At 31.9% G+C, this 18,963-nt stretch overlaps 1 protein-coding gene across 1 annotated transcript; it reads right to left on the minus strand.

Annotated features, from left to right (window-relative positions):
• Positions 1-4,468: 4,468 nt before the first annotated feature.
• On the minus strand, positions 4,469-5,120 carry LOC139854236 (uncharacterized). Its single transcript, XM_071843554.1, has 2 exons — positions 4,775-5,120; positions 4,469-4,713 (listed from the first exon to the last, which is right to left on the minus strand). Exons 1-2 carry the CDS (start codon positions 5,118-5,120, stop codon positions 4,469-4,471), a joined length of 591 nt encoding a protein of 196 aa, XP_071699655.1.
• Between the last annotated feature and the right edge of the window lie 13,843 nt (positions 5,121-18,963).

Here is an 18,963-nt window from a genome sequence, read left to right on the forward strand (position 1 = left end):
TATGATAAGTTGAAATATTTATCATTAAAATTTATTTATAAATAACTTCCAATGTGTATTTAAAAACTGATTTATGTATATTAAAAAGATATATACATATATATAATAAACGATAGTAACATTCGTTTATTGATTCAATTGATATTTAGATAAGTTAACTAAAGCGTTTAAGATGAACCAGTTAAACACTAATTTGTTACAGTGTTTTCAAATTGCCACATTACTCAAAATGCTACAGTGTTTTCGAAAATCACTATTTGCTACAGTGAATTGCTACAGTAAAATTTGACTTTGCTACAGTAACTTTGCTACAGTAAAACGCTATTATAAAAATGTATTTTAACAAATAGCGAGACGATGATTTATAGAAGTAAATGACCAAAACACTCGAAAGTTTAAGATACACTTTGAGTGATATAATTAAGGGATAATTTAAGGCTATTGATAAGGCTAAAAAGGAACATATATTTCATAGCATTATCCCCCAAGAAAGACAGGATTTTAGTTGTAATTGTTCCATATTCAAGTAATATTCGTTTATATTTAATAAGTGCGAAGACAAAAGGCGAAAACGAAGAATTGAAAACGGAAAGGTCCAAAATGCTCAAATGTACAAGATACAATTAAAAAGGTTCAAATTATTGATGAAGAACGTCTAAAAAATGACAAGAGTACAAGTTGCGGAACGCAAAGTACACGATATAAAATAGTACGCAAGGACGTCTGAAAATCCGGAACCGGGACCCGAGTCAAGAAGAAACGCCCGACGCAACGGACCAAAAATATCTAGTCTACTATGCACAAGAATAAAATATAATATATAAATAATTATATTAATTATTTATATATTTATATTTATTTTATATTATGTCGACAAGCTAGGAGCCAAAACAATGTGAGCTGTCCCTGGTCCTCATGCGAGTCGCATGGCCAGAAGGCCATTTCCATGCGAGTCGCATGACTCCAGATTTCAGGCCACATCTATAAATTTCAGTGTTTTCGCTCGATTTAAATCACACACATACACAAATATATATATACTCCGTAATATTATTTATTATTTATTATTATTATTATTATTATTATTATTATTATTATTATTATTATTATTATTATTATTAAGATTATTATTAATCTTATTATTTTTTATTATTATTAGTGTTATTATTTTTGCGATACAAAAATAATAATGTACAAAAAATATTACGACGGAGTGCTGTCCAAGTAATTTTCAAAATGAGTTTTCGAGCAAGCTAGAGCTAAGGAAATTATAGGTTATTGCCAAGGAGGTTATGGGTAATGTTCGGGGGTATTTTTTTTTTGTGAATCAAACCTCGTGTTTATCATCTCCGATGCGTCTACGTGCTTTCCTACAATATTGTATATCAATATTTAACTGTGAGTTTCATAAGATCCCTTTTACTCTCTACATTTTTGGGCTGAGAATACATGCAAATGTTTTATTAACCGATATACAATATTTATATGTGTGAGTTTCATATGCTTCCTTTTTAATTGCTTTTGCAATCTATATTTTTGGGCTGAGAATACATGCACTTTATTTTAAACGCAATGGATACAAGTACATACTAAATTCTACACCGAGTTTGAACCGAAAATCCCTTAGCTTTGGTAACTAGTAACTGCCGGTTATAAGAACTGGTGGGCGCGAGTAGTATTATATGGATCCATAGGGCTTGATATCCCCGTCCGAGCTAGAGCGCTAGCCTTTTAACGGACGTATGCTATTTGAGAAGCGTACACGTTGGTTTACGTGTATTATTAAGATGATTATACAAAGGGTACAAATAATATAAGCATTAAAGTTTAGTTACCAGGGTGCTCAATTTTGTAGAACCGATTGATAAACGTTTCGGATGAAACAACTGAAATCTTGTGATCCACCTTTTATGTAAAACCTATTGATAACGTTTTAAATAAAACAACTGAACTTTTGTAATCCACATTGATATACGGATTATGTGTAATATTAAAACTATGAACTCACCAACTTTTGTGTTGACACTTGAAGCATGTTTATTCTCAGGATTCTAGAAGTCTTCCGCTGTTTGCTTATACGTGATACAAGATATGTGCTTGGAGTCATACATGCTATATACAAGAAACTTGCATTCACCAAACCATTACCATGTATCTTATTTTGACTGTATTGTCAACAGATGTATTATTGTAAACCATTAAATGGTGATTGTCTATACGTAGAAATCATCAGATGTTAAAAACCTGGAATTTATATATTCATTTATGAAATACCTTTTCAAACGAATACAATGTTACAAAATGTATCACATAGAGGTCAAATACCTCGCAATGAAATCAATGAATGACGTGTTCGTCCATATGGATTTGGAGCGATCGTCACATACAATCAGTCAAATCAACTATAAATTCAATTCCTGATGCGTAATCGATCTCCATCAATCTCCATACCCCAATTGCAAGTCGCAAGTCTCATAGCATTTGATTTTTTGATTACAAGAGAGGCTAATTTCAGTTTGATACCATCGATAATGCTCTGGACAGTCTCCATTTTAGTTCTTCTCCTCCTCTTGAATACTCTGCAATTCCTCTCATTCCAAATGTTGTATACAGCAGCAGCAACTGTAAGCCAATTTATAATATCCCAAAATTGATTTCTAAACGGATATCTTGCAATCATAGTAATAATGGACTCCAAATTGGCTGGTAACCCTTTAAAGAGAAAGAACTTTTTTACTTCATTCCACACCTTCTTTGAATAAACACAATCAAAGAATGGGTGATGAATTGAATCTTCACATACACTGTACAGTTCACATTTGAGATTTCGATTAGGATACCATTTGTTCAGCTTATCCTGAGTGGTCAATCTGTCCAACTTTGCTAACCACATAACGAAGGCATGCTTGGGATTTGCTTGAGGAAACCATATGACATGATGCCATGGAACTTTAGGCTTACTTATAAAAAGATCCTCCCAGGCCTGACTTGTCTTATATGGAACAAGAGTCCCTTTTTTTATGATCCACTGAATAGTACCATCACTAGCTTCATGTTTATGCTGCAAGATTCTGTCCCTCATACTTAGAAGTTGCTTCCAACCCCAACTATCACTTTGCTTAATTTCAATGTCCCAGATTGTTCTTCCTTTTAATTTGACTAAATTCACCCAATTATACCACAAAGAATCTTTTTTTTCAACCAATTTCCATAGCTGTTTCATAAGTAGAATGTCATTCCACTCTTTCAATGGTTTAATGCCTAAACCCCCTTGATTTTTAGGAGTACATACAATCTTCCATGAAACTTTAGCTTTGTCTTTAGAGTCTTCACCCTGACCCCATAAAAATGCTTTCACAATTCTATCAATATCATTGATGACAATGGTAGGTAACTTGTAAACTGAAGCCCAATATATGTGCATAGAGGATAACACAGAAGCAATCAGCTGTAATTTACCTGCATATGACAAGTGTTTATTCTTTCAACTTTCAATTCTTTTCTTAATTCTGTCAAATATTACTTTATAATCAATAACCCCCAATCTTTTAGCTAAAAGTGGCACACCAAGATATTTGACTGGAAGCTTTCCAACATTGAAAGGTAATAGTTGTAAAATGTCATGTTGCAAGCCTCTATGGACACTACCAAAGAACACAATGCTTTTGTTAATATTTGGTAGCAGTCCAGACACTTGACTAAAATCCTCCAGTGCTTTCTTAACAACTTTCACAGATTCAACATCACCATGGCAAAGTACCAATAGATCATCAGCAAAACAGACATGGGTAAGCTTCATTTTCTTACAACCCACATGAAATTTGAAGGTAGGGTTATCTTTGATTATTTTTGCCAAAATCAGGTTAAGAATTTCCATCACAAGGGTAAACAGATAAGGGGAAAGGGGGTCTCCTTGCCTCAACCCTCTGCCACTACTAAAATACCCTTTTATCTTATCATTAATGCAGATAGAAAACTTAGTTGTTGAGACACATTGCATTATCCAACCAATCATCTTCTCATGAAATCCAAATTTGACCAAAATAGACTTTAAAAAACTTCAACTAACAGTGTCATAAGCTTTTTGTAGATCTATCTTTAATGCACACCTTTTAGGACCTTGAGCTCTGTTGTACCCTTTCAAAAGTTCCTGAGTTACTAAAATATTATCTTGAATAGCTCTACCAAGAATGAAAGCACTTTGATTAATGTTGACCACTTTGTCAAGGCCTTGTTTCATTCTGTTGACCAAGATATTACTAAAGGCTTTATATATGACATTACAACAAGCTATAGGCTTGAACTCTGAGACTTTGTTAGGATTATCAATTTTAGGGATTAAGGATATTAATGTAGAATTAATTCCACCTATTAGTTTACCCTTACTAAAGGGGAGATGATTCGTACACCGCCAAGTTTTAGCCATACACCACTAGTTGTGCTTTAAAGCACTGTACTGTACAACTGTCTAATGCACGTTTAGTGGTGTATGGCAAAAAATGGTGGTGTACGAATCAGCTCCCTTACTAAAGAACTCCTTGATAGCTTTACACACATCAGCACCTACAACATCCCAAGCCTTTTTTAAAAACTGTGATGTGTACCCATCTGGGCCTGCAGCTCTATCACCATCAATATCAAAGATTGATGCTTTAATTTCTTCACTAGTGACATCAAGGATCATAGCTTTAGCTTCAGAATCACTGAAAACCGCTGAAACATTGTCACCCAACTCTTCAATAGGTTTAACATCATCAGTTTTGCCCAAAAAAACTTTGAAAATGGTTAACAAATTGAGTAGCAACCTCCTCACCATAATGCCTTGTCCCATTTTCATCACATATACTTTCAATTCTAGTCTTTTGTATTCTACTTTTAAGAATTTGATGAAAATATTTTGTGTTTTTGTCCCCTTCACTTAGCCATCTAATCTTGGATTTTTGTTGTAGGAGCAAAAACTCATCATGTTTGGTTGCTTCATATTCATGCAGAATTCTAGTAGCCTCCTCTTTAATAAGAGCATTATGGGGATCAACATTAACCTTAGCTTGAATATCTTTCAATTCTTGCTTAAGTTTTATAACTCTATCAAAAGCATTCACATTTTTCCAATTCAGCATTTTCAAATCTTTCTTTAACTCTTTCAATTTCTTAGCAAACAGAACATATCACATCCCACCACTTGAATATCCCACCCTTTTTTAACTAAAGGACTAAAATCCTCTTTTTCAGCAGAAAAGTTCATAAACCTAAATGATTTAGGTTTACTTACAATGAAGTTGGGAATGCACAGGATAGCATGGATGTGATCAGAGATAATATAAGGTAAGAAAATACCATGAGATTGAGGGATTGCATTCATAAACTCTTCATTTACCATGATTCTATCCAATTTTTTCAGTGTACCACATCTTGGATTTTTCAAAGATTTAGTCCAAGTGAAATGAAAACCAGAGCTACTAATATCATCCACTTCAATTTGATTAATACAGTCATTGAATTCATTTATGTCAGAGGTGACTAGGGAGCTACCAGAGGATTGTTCAGTCAGGTACCTTGTCACATTAAAATCACTCATTATAAACCATGAGCACTTATCAGTCACCCTTTTTTTAAAGCGACCCGTCCTAATATATAAGAACGAATACAATAACATATAATACATTGCGAGGCATTTGACCTCTATATGATAAATTTTACAAACAGTGCATTCGTTTTTAATAGACAAACTTTCATTACATCGAAAGTTGACAAGCATGCCTACCATTTCATAATATCCAATTATAAATGACCTAATCTGTCATTTACTTAATAATAAACTTTATTTAACTTAACGACTTGAATGCAACGTCTTTTGAAATATGTCATGAATGACTCCAAGTAATATCTTTAAAATGAGCAAATGCACAGCGGAAGATTTCTTTCAAACCTGAGAATAAACATGCTTTCAAGTATCAACCAAAAGGTTGGTGAGCTCATTAGTTTATCATAAATAATCATTTCCATTAATTTAATAGACCACAAGATTTTCATTTTCAATTCTCATAACCATCATGCATCTGCATAAAAATCATTCATATGGATTGAACCCCTGGTAACCGACATTAACAAAATGCATCTAGAATATCTCCAAAACAGAACCACTCGTCTGTAGAGAAAAATCGAAGTACTAAAGCAGTTCAAATTCTCTGACTGGGGCGTGTCAAATCTCATAGATCTATCTTTAGAATTCGTGTCAATTGGTGGCAATTATAATAAACACCAATTCTTAGGCTACCAAGTTCAACAAGGGCGATATCCGGTATAAAAATTCAACCATAGAATGTAGTTTTGATTACTTGTTCTATTTCGCAAAACATTTATAAAAGTGCATGTATTCTCAGTCCTAAAAATATATATTGCAAAAGCATTTAAAAAGGGAGCAAATGAAACTCACAATACTGTATTTCGTAGTAAAAATACATATGATGGCATTGGACAAGTGCAAGGTTGGCCTCGGATTCACGAACCTATATTAAGTATATATATATATATATATATATATATATATATATATATATATATATATATATATATATATATATATATATATATATATATATATAATGGTCAATATCTGTCTAACACTTAAGGTCGAGTCATAGTGTACCACAATCCTAATGCTCGAGACCGACATGCAAAAGTCAACAAAAGTCAACTTAACCCAAAATGACTTTAAAAATCAAAACATGTTTATAATATAAATTAAATATATTCATTTTATATATTTAAATATATTCATCAGATTTTATTAGAGTAAATAATACAAGTCATTTATTAATAAATAAAAATGTATATTAAAATTTTATATATGATAAAAAAAATATGCTTTTATATATCGTAAGTAATATAGTTTATATAGTTCACTTAATATCACAAAAATATAGCGATATGTATTATTATATCACGTGTGGTAAAAATGTCTTTGTATCACATATTTATTTGATAAAATAATATTGATAATAATAATAATAATAATAATAATAATAATAATAATAATAATAAATAAAAGTTGTATTATTTTGTAATAATAATAATTATTATTATTCTACTAATAATAATAACAATATTTATATTTACCAATGATGATAACAATTATAATAAAATGATTATTCTAATCATGATAATTTTAATAATAACGATACTTTTTATTATTAACTGTAATGATAATAATATTTTATAAAAATAATAATTCTATTCATAATGATAATTTTTAATAATAATAATACTAAAATGATAATAATAATGATATTTTATAATAACAATGTATTTCTATTAAAATGATAATTTTAATAAAAATGTTAGTTTTAATATTAATGATACTTTTAATAATAATAATAACGATAAAAATAATAAAATGAAAGTTTTGATGAAAATATTAATTATTCTAATAATAATAATAATAATAATAATAATAATAATAATAATAATAATAATAATAATAATAATAATAATAATAATAATAATAATAATAATAATAATAATAATAATAATAATATTGATGATATTAATAATAACCTTAATGATAATAACGATAGTAATAATAATAACAATAACAATTTTTAATGATAATACTTATATTAATAATGATAATGATAATAATATTAATATTAATTATTAAATAATAATAATAATGACGATGACGATAACGATAACGATAACGATGATCGTAATAATAATAATAATAATTTTAATAATAATACTAAAATTAAAGATAATTCAGTTGACTATATCTTTTAATCCGTTCATCGAAACCATACGCTTTCTAAATGAAAAGTTATTAATTTTTCGCCAGCTTTCCAACGACATGCATATCTTATACCTTAACTCAGTAGCATATGTATTAAATTTATGGTTTATCATAAACTATCTAATGTCAATATTAAGCATACAAGCATGCATAATCCTATATACTCGAGCACTAGTCAGGGATACACTATTAATATATAAAGGATAAGATATGAATGCTCACGTATCAATATTGTGATTCAATATTGCATAAAAGTACATAGACGCAACGGAGATGATAAACACTAGTTTGACTCACGAGCAATACCCCCGAATAATACCCATCACCTCCATAGTTATAACCCATAATTTCCTTAGCTCTATCCCGCTCGAAAAACTTGTTTTTGAAAATAACTCGCGCATGACCTCGTCGTAGTATTTTATGTATAATACTAATAATAACAATAATACGATAAATAATAATAATATTAATCTTAATAATAATATTAATAATATATATATATATATATATATATATATATATATATATATATATATATATATATATATATATATATATATATATATATATGGAGAGTAGAGAGATTGAGAGGGAAATGGATGAATGAATTCGGCCAGCGAACGAACGAGCTTTATAGAAAATTTGCCCAGCCACCCCCCATGCGATCGCATGGGAATCAAGGCAAAAGGCCATGCGATCGCATGGGCCTCAGTGCCAGCTCACATTCGTTTAACATTTAGCTGTCGACAGTTTTATTATATATATATATATATATATATATATATATATATATATATATATATATATATATATATTATATAATTAATTATATATTATATTATATTCACATGCATAGTTAACTTGTAATTTTAGTTCCAAAGATTTATACATTGATGCTCGAATAAAGTCCCGTTTCGGTTTTTCAAACGACGTCTAGTACGCTTAGAAAACTTGTGTTAAACGACACGCGATGTGTACCTTTATTAATAAATAGGCTTAAATTACCAATAAACTATATCCTTCTAAATGTAACTTGATCGTTCGAGTGTTTTGGTCATTTGCTTCTATAAATCGACGTCTCGTTATATATACATAAGTATATATATAATAGTATTATTTTAAATCAAAACATTTTATATTAAAGTTATATTTTGTCATTTTGATATATATATATATATATATATATATATATATATATATATATATATATATATATATATATATATATATATATATATATATATTTATATTCATTTAGAAATATAAATTTATATATTTTAGAAATATTTACTTACTAATAAAATATTTAGTTTTTTTTTTCTTTCAAAAACTAATTATATTTCAAAGTTTCATATGTATAATTTTAAAATCGTTTATATAATAGATATTATTATATCACCTAACGTTTACGCTCTAGAACTTAATTTGATATAATTCATTTATACGCCAACGTTTATCAAACGTTCTAGATAACATATCTAAATATAATCAATCGATTCAATAAACAAATGTTACTATCATTTACTTAAGTAATTTGAAATCATATATATGTATATATATATATATATATATATATATATATATATATATATATATATTCAATATTCATACACACGTTTTAAATACATGTTGCGAATTATTTATATATTTACTTCTAATAATTAATATCCTATCATATATATTCAAATTATGTTATTTAAACAAAACATTTTAATAATCAAATTCTATTGAATCGAAAAGCGTTTCTGCACGTTTGAAAATAGATCAATCGAATATTATGAAATTCTATTCTCCATTAACTTTTGTCTAACCTTCGTTAATTGACACATTTGTTCTTACCTGTAAATCACTTTACTAATTTTTACGAATATCGTTAAAAGGGAAATATTTCTTAAATCATAGTGGACCTTACAACAGACACTCGTAATCATAATGAATCTTGATAACTCAATCATTTGATATCATATTGCAATTCTGTCGATAAATATGTTGAACAAATATGTTCAGGTAAAGTATTATACGTTTAATACTTTGTTAACATTCTCAAGTTATAATATATACACACACACACACACACACACACACACACATATATATATATATATATATATATATATATATATATATATATATATAATCATATCCATTTATATAATGGTTCGTGAATCGTCGGAATTTGGTCGAGGTTATATGAATGTATGAATATAGTTTAAAATTCTTGAGATTTAACTTAACAAACTTTGCTTATCGTGTCGGAATAATATAAAGATAAAGTTTAAATTTGGTCGGAAATTTCCGGGTTGTCACATTTTTGAAGTACAAGATCTTTCCAGACTGCTTGTCTCTCCTTTCCTTTATTACACGCATAAACAAAACTGCAAAAAAAACTTTTCTTTGGTACTAATCACGTCCACCATACAGAACACAACTTGTTTAGTGCAGTTAATGATCATAACATGCACTTTATTATCATCCCATCCAACAATGATTCTACAACTATTAGGACTGTATGCTATATTGGATTCCCATTTCCATTTATTGAAAACATTGGCACAGACTGCCTTAATATTATTTTTCTTTAAATGAGTTTCTAAAACTATACACATACTGAGTTTTTCATCCTTTATTAAATTCTTCACCTCAGACTGCTTGTCTAAAGTGCTCATACCCCTTATATTCCAAGTGGCAATCCTTAATTCCTTATTATTCATCATTGGAGTTGGTGAAGTATGCCATCATCCATCCCTTTCAATTCATTAGCTAATACATTTTCAATACCTTTTGGAACAACATCTTCAACATATTCATTAGAAATGTTAATCTGCATCTATTCCCATCTCTTTTTGAAGTATACATACATTTCACTAGTCCAATCCTTAGATTCATTCAGATTGGGCTGCTTCTTATGTTTTAAAAATTGATCAACCGCAGAGAACTGAGCAGGTATCACGTCCTCATCTTGACTAAGAGCTGCAAACTTATTTTTATTCTCTTGAACTGCAGGTTTATCTGCCACAGCTACTTCTTTATACTTTTTGTTTACTTTTTGAAAAGAATTTTTTCTTTTCACCATCACATATTCATCTGATTTGATAGGCACATCCTTCCTTTTTAAAGCATTTAACTCTTCTTCAGATCTTGGTCTAAACTTACACTCAGCCATATTATGACCAAACACCTTGCAATGCTCACAAATACTAGGCTTCCACTCATATTCAACAACCGCCTTCTTAATACCTTTAACTTTGTTCTCTTTATCAGTGTACTTAATTTCAACTTGCTCAACAAAACCTTTATCAGCCTCAGCCTCTAGCATAATTCTTGCAAATCCTGCTCTACCACTACCCTTATGGCACATTTGTGCAGTTAGAGTGTCCATTGAGATAGGTTTGCCAATCCTACTTGCAATAGCACGTAACCTTTTACATTCCATGCTTCAAGTGATACCTCTTTGATCTTAACCCAAACTGGTAACAAGATCAACTTTCTCTATGTTTAGCTCAGGATCCCATTTCTGAACCAATAATGGTTTCCCATTCACCATCCATGGGCTACATTCAATTACTTTGTTCATCCCCTGCTCATTATCAAACTTAAAGTAACATATGTTTTTACAGTCCATTATAATGTCTTTTAACCCAAATTTGCTCCACATTTTCCATAGGTTATGAGTTATAGGATATATTACATCCAATGGTGTAACCACAAGCAGTTGATTGCCATTGCTTACTGCTTTCTTCAACATATTCATCACCAAAAACCACATATTCCTTACCAGTATCATCAATATCAGTTGGAATAAAGACTAATTTCTTATCAATCTCATCCTTATTAATAATACTAGCATATGTAGGAGTGAAAGATATCACAAGAATTGTATGTGTTTCTCTGTCTGATAATCGGCCAGAAGGCCTACAATATATACACGAGATATATTATCTATTCCTAACTAATATCCTGTATTTTGGGAATAGATATGATGAGATACATTCAAATAATTTACAATCTATTTTTGTAACTGATATGCCGTGTTTGACTTTATTACTCCCCCGCAGTTGAAGCTTTCGGTTTTCGAATGCACAAACTGGAACGAAAGTCTTCAAAGAGAACATGAGGAAGACCTTTTGTAAAAATATCAGCTATCTGGAACCTGGTAGGGACGTGAATAATGCGTACTTGACCCTTAGAAACCTTTTCACGTACAAAATAAATGTCGAGCTCAATGTGTTTGGTCCTTTGGTGTTGAATCGGGTTTCCTGATAAGTATATTGCACTGACGTTGTCACAAAATACAAGTGTAGCTTTATAGATGGGACACGAGAGCTCGAGTAATAGATTACGTAGCCAGCAAGATTCAGCAACAACATTGGCTACCCCTCGGTATTCGGCTTCGGCACTAGATCGAGAAACTGTGGGTTGCCGTTTAGAGGACCAAGAAATCAAATTATCACCCAAATATACGCAATACCCTGATGTTGAACGGCGTGTATCGGGGCAACCAGCCCAGTCCGCGTCTGTATAAGATATAAGAGAAGTTGACTTGGACTTCGAGATGTACAAACCTAGTGAAATAGTGCCTTAAACATAGTGAATGATACGTTTCAGAGCAAGCATGTGAGACTCACGAGGAGCGTGCATGTGTAGACAAATTTGTTGAACATCGTAAGAAATGTCCGGCCTGGTAAACGTGAGATATTGAAGTGCACCTGCAAGGCTTCTATAGAAAGTAGGATCAGCATAAAGATTACCTGTCGAGGCACTTTGCTTACCATTGGTGTCTATTGGTGTTGCAGCCGGGTTACATGAAACCATGTCGGCTCGTTGAATGATGTCTTTAGCATAGGCTGATTGGTTGAGAAACAAGCCATTAGGAGTGCGCGATACAGATATACCAAGAAAGGAACTTAGTGGACCTAAATCTTTCATAGCAAACTCATTAGCAAGCTTGGACATATGAACATCACATAGAGTGATAGTGCTCCAAATGAACATATATTTAGGCGCAATATCCTTCCAATATGTAAAGTTTTCAGTTGCAATTGTTCTATTTTCAAGTAATATTCGTTTAAATAAATAAATGCGAAGTCGAAGCACGAAGATTAAAGAAATGAAGAAAAAGTGCCACTAAAGCTAAAAAAGTGCCACTAAAGCCATAGTGCACTCAAAAGTGCCAATTAAAGTGAGTTAAAGACTTGCGCGGATTTTGGGAGTTAAGGAAAATAATTTTTTGTGCAAATTACAAATTGCGAAACATAAAGTACAAGATATTAAAGCGTACGAAAATACGTTCGAAAATTCGGAATCGAGTATCAAAGTACAACTCAACGGAGCTAAAATTACAAGTCAACTATGCACAAAAATATAATATAATATATAATTATATATATATATATATATATATATATATATATATATATATATATATATATATATATATATATATATATATATATATATATATATATATATATATATATATATATATATATATATATATGTATATATATATATATATATATATTATATTTATAAGCCGCCCACGTTTAATTCACGTTGATGAGCTGGAAAGAAGACCTCCACGATCGCGGAGCCACCTGCCTTGTTTTCATCTCAATCGCGGAGCAGCTGGACACAATTTGGCCTATAAAAGCTCGAGCATTCTGCCGAACTCTGGACACCTTTTCCAATCTCTCAATCTATATATGTAATATATTTATATTATAATTTTAATTTTAATTTAAGATTAATAATAAGTTATGGTTTAGTTGGGTTATTGTAAGAAATGTTTTAAGGGTTTTAAAGTCGAAACTATGTCCGTGTAACGCTACGCTATTAATAATCACTGTAAGCTATGTTCTTCCTTTTTAAATTAATGTCTCGTAACTAAGTTATTATTATGCTTATTTAAGTCGAAGTAATCGTGATGTTGGACTAAATATTAAGACGGGGTTATTGGATTTTGTACCATAATTCGGGTTTGGATAAAAGACCGACACTTGTGGACATTGGACTATGGACTATTAATAGATGAGGGGTATTGTCTAATCGAATAACAACTCATTGGAATCTGTCGAACCTATCTTCAAATTAGTTAATCTAATAATTATTAAATGATTATGAATGTCCTATTTAGTGACGTTTATACGACATCCTTTACGATCATTTAATTAATTATTCTGGTTGGGTAATTGATTATTCAAGCTGATCAAGTGGGTAAATTAATGTTCATATCTTATTAAAACAGGGGTGGATTACATACAAGGATAATTGGTGTAATTGTTAACAAAGTATTCAAACCTTAGATTACACACAGTCGATAACCTGGTGTAATTATTAACAAAGTATTAAAACCTTGTTACAGTTTGAATCCCTAATTAGTTAGAATATTTGACTTCGGGTATAAGGTTAATTTAACGAGCATTTTATAATTATGACCGATGGACTATTATGGAAAAAAAACCAGATAGGTTTCAAATAAATCCAGGACAAAGAACAATTAACCCAGAGTAATAAATTAAAATCAAAACGTCAAACATCATGATTATGGAAGTTTAAATAAGCATAATACTTTTATTTTATATCTCATCGTACTTTTATTTACTGTCATTTTATTTATTGTCATTTAAATATAGTTATTTATTTTACGCACTTTAATTATTGTCATTTATCTTTATGCTTAAAATTTAAAATCGACAAACCGGTCATTAAACGGTAAAACCCCCTTTTATATAATATTATTATATATAATTATATATATTTTGTATAAATATAGCTTTATAAAAATATAATACGTAATCACTAGCTCCCTGTGGAACGAACTGGACTTACTAAAAACTACACTACTCTACGATTAGGTACACTGCCTATAAGTGTTGTAGCAAGGTTTAGGTATATCCCATCTATATAAATAAATAAAACTTGTGTAAATTGCGTCGTATTTTGTAATAAAAATAATAATATCACGTACCACCGCTCCACATCATAGAGCATGTGAAGATGTGACCAAAATAATCTCATCCACATAAAGTAATAGGTAAGCAACATTAATACCATTTTTGTAAACAAAAAAGAGAATGATCACATTTGCTATGAAAGAAGTCAAGGGTGTAAACAAAATCTGCGAAATGTTGGTACCATGCACGGGGAGCCTGTTTCAAACCATATAACAAGCGTTTAAGTAAACATACATGATTAGGTCTAGAATGATCCTTAAATCCAATCGGTTGATGCATGTAAACTATTTCATTTAACGTGCCATGTAAAAAGGCATTCTTTACATCTAATTGATGAATGGGCCAAGATTTAGAAACGGCTAAGGTTAGAACCGTACGAATTGTAGTTGGTTTTACAACCGGGCTAAAGGTCTCATGACAATCGATGCCAACCTGTTGTGCGCGCCCATCACCTACTAGGTGAGCTTTGTATCGCTCAAAAGAACCATTTGATTTAGTTTTATGATGAAAAATCCACATAGATATAATAATATGCATATTAGGTTGACGAAGGACTAGTTCCCACGTCTTATTATCAATCAAATCTTGGTATTCATCGGTCATGGAATGACGCCAATTAATATCGGCAAGAGCAAGTTTAGGATTGGACGGAATAGGTGAAATGGATGTGGTAGCAGACAAGTTAAAGGGAATCTTTAGCTTAAAGGTACCGGTCATGGAATGAGTTATGATAGTGCGCGGAGGAGGAACGGTAGTGTTGTGAGAGTTATCTGGAGAGTTAGCAGAATGTTGAGAAGTGGAAATATTTGGGAGTTGAGTAGATGGAGCAGAAGGTGATGGGCCAGATAAGGTCTGCGGCCCATTAGAAGTGGATTAAGGTAATGGACTAGCAGAATGCTGAGTTGATGAGGGTGATGGGATGCTGGGTTGTGAAGAAGGCCCTTGTTAAGGCCCTTGTTGATATGATGAGGGAAACAGAAAGTAAGGATGGGTTTGACTAGTGAGAAACTGATAAGTAGTTGAATCATGTGAGTTTGCGGATGAGAACGGAAAAGAGGTTTCGTTGAAAATGACATGACATGAGAGTATTATTTTTTTAGTAGTGAGGTCAGAACACTTATAGCCACGGTGAGTTTTAGGATAACCAAGAAAAACACAAGGAGTAGAACGAGGTTGGAGTTTATTAATATTAGTGGACGGAATGAGAGGATAACATAGGCAACCAAATACTTTAAGATGATTCTATTTGGGTAGACGATGGTAGAGCATAGTGGTTGGAGTGAGGTTGTTTAGAGTTTTCTTAGGTAAGATATTAAGCAAGTAAGTGGCCATCTCAAGAGCATGAGGCCAGAAGTTGGCGGGAACGGATGCATGTGTCATGATGGTGCGCATGATATTGTTTATTGCACGAATTTTTCTTTCGTCTTTGCCACTTTGAGAAGATGTATAAGGACAGGAGAAACGGAAAACCATGCCATGTTGTTTACAATAATTGTGAAATAGATGGTTGTTATATTCGGTGCCATTATCACATTGAAATGCTTTGATGTTCTTTTCAAATTGGATTTTAATGAGAGTTTGGAAGGTGAGAAAAGTATCATAGACTTGGGATTTATTACTTAATGGCATGGTCCATAAGAAATTTGTATAATCATCAAGAAATAATATATAGTATCTATAACCATCGTGACTAAGTACGGGTGAAGTCCATAAATCGCTATGTATGATATCAAAAGCATTAATTGTAGAATTATTTGAAGGATAAAAAGGTAAGCGAATATGTTTGCCAAATACACATGATTGATAAAAAGAAACTTTATTTGATGGATTACATTGAATGTAGTCTTTATTGCTAATAGATTTAATGATATTAAGGCCTGGATGACCTAAGCGTTCATGCCATAAATCTGTTGACGAAACTGAAAAAGCTGAAGGAAATGAAGGTTGCTGCATGTAACACCCTAATTTTTTTATTATTTTTTTAAATCACAGCGGAAGACTGAATTTACCTAAATACCCTTAGTTAATATTTACAACTATAGTTAAGAAACCGACTTAGTTAATATTCAATACAACTTTGCAAAACAACGGTGTTACGTAAAACATTTCAAAATCTGACAACATCAGAGTTTGGCTAATAGTCAAACATGTCTTCAGCCCGTCCGTAACACCCATCCTAATTAGCAGTACCTAAACCTGCAAGGGTGGAAAATGTGGGGGAATTAGCACACAGCTAAGTGAATGGATACTACCTAACAGACTAAGCATAAGTAACTAAACATGCAAGGGATCACAATTATGCTAACGTCCTGAACTAGCATATAACAATAAATGACAATATGAGGATCGGCGGCTTGTACGAGCACACGACTTAGTTGATCAAGCTACAGTCTACCGATAGTCCGCTTTACTGATTCCACTGCATAACTGTCCAGTCTCAACACATGCGTCCTTCTATGCTATACTGAATAATCAGTAACTCATGACCTGACCAGGCTACCACTGTCGACCTCACATTAACCCTACCTTGCTGCCTCAGAGGGTTCCTAACCTTGCTGCCTCGGTTGGTGTCAAACTAACAGTGTGCACATAAGATCACAGATAAATAGTCATGCAATCGTCCTAACTAGTATGGCAATATCTAACTACACATGGTAGTCGTACTGAACATAAACATAGTAATAAAGAGTCTGAACAAGTAGCGTATCAGCTACTTAATACTCTATCTGGAGATAGACCCACTCACCAATTACCAGCAACGGCTCAGATTCTAACTACTGAGCTTTCTCTTTATCCTTTTCACCTGAGAATAAACATAACCAAGTCAGTAATAATGTCTTGATATCATCCCATCAACAAGACAATAACATCAATATATAAACACTTGAACACTTAACAAATCTGACGTGTCAATCGTACGAGTGACACTCACCCACACGTCTGAGGAACCTCAACCGTGCGGTTGACACCTCACTCGTACCTTTGGTCCTTGACCAAATACCTAATTAAACAACAGTGGATCCGTACGATTGACCATACGAGTGACATATGACTCGTATGAGTCACATCTCAAACGTACGATCCAACTTTCAAATATACTAGTTCAAGTATCCACTCACTCGTGCGGTTCACCATGCGGTTGACCACCTCAACTGTAAGAGTGAAATCTCACTCGTGCGAGTGAAGAATCACTCGTGCGAGTGAAGGCTCACTCATGCGAGTGATAAGGAACATCAATAGCAACATGTAATGATATATTTCAACCTATATTCATCATATATTCTTTCATTCATAAGTCTATATCAAGAATTCAACCCATAATAACATATTAACGCATGCTCACTAGACACACACGCTAATACCTCTATTTATGACCCAAATAAATTTTTATGTAGCTTCTAAAAAGTTTACCATTGGATAGGATTTTTCATTACGATTCCAATGATACTTGATTCATTAAAAACGGAGTTACGGTTTGAAAGTTATGACCAAAACAAGTTTTCACAAATCTGACCAGGTGTCACACGTGTGGCTGAGGCCTCACTCGTGCGAGTGAGCCCTCACACTTGACCCTCAAAAGTGTGGTCACTCGTACGAGTGACCTGTCACTCGTGTGGGTGCTGAAGAACAGCTCCTGCACGCTGATTTTCGCGTTTTTGGCCCAAAAACTCGATTTTTGCAAGTTCTAACACCAAAACAACTTCAAAAACATCATATAAACTATATAATAACTATTTCTAACATCAATTAAGCATAACAAACACAAAACATGAAGATTCAAGCTTATATTCATCAAAAACCCACTTTGCACCCCAAATCCAATTTCTAAGAATTAAATAACGAATTCAAGCACACAAACCTGGATTAATGATCACAAAGATGATATGAATCAATCCTTAAAGCCTCTTGATTCAATTTCAAGCTTGGATTAGATTAGGGTTTCAAGGTGAAAGAGTTTTAGGTGCGTACTAGTTTTTTTTGGAAATAGTCTAGAAATGAGAAGAGTGAAGCAATCTGCACTCTAATTGAGCTATTAAAACCCATACCCCACAACACACGGGTATTTACCAGTTATCTAATATCTTTCGCACTTAATTTGGCAACCCAACGGAGTCCAAATTAAACAAACGAACCTGTTCTGTGACCCTTGTCACAAACTGGTCTTAACTACATAATCAATTAATAATAAACATATTATTAAAATAAAAGCATATTTTAAAC

This window comes from Rutidosis leptorrhynchoides, chromosome 1 (genome assembly GCF_046630445.1).
Source record: "Rutidosis leptorrhynchoides isolate AG116_Rl617_1_P2 chromosome 1, CSIRO_AGI_Rlap_v1, whole genome shotgun sequence".
In the NCBI taxonomy this organism is placed as follows: domain Eukaryota; kingdom Viridiplantae; phylum Streptophyta; class Magnoliopsida; order Asterales; family Asteraceae; genus Rutidosis; species Rutidosis leptorrhynchoides.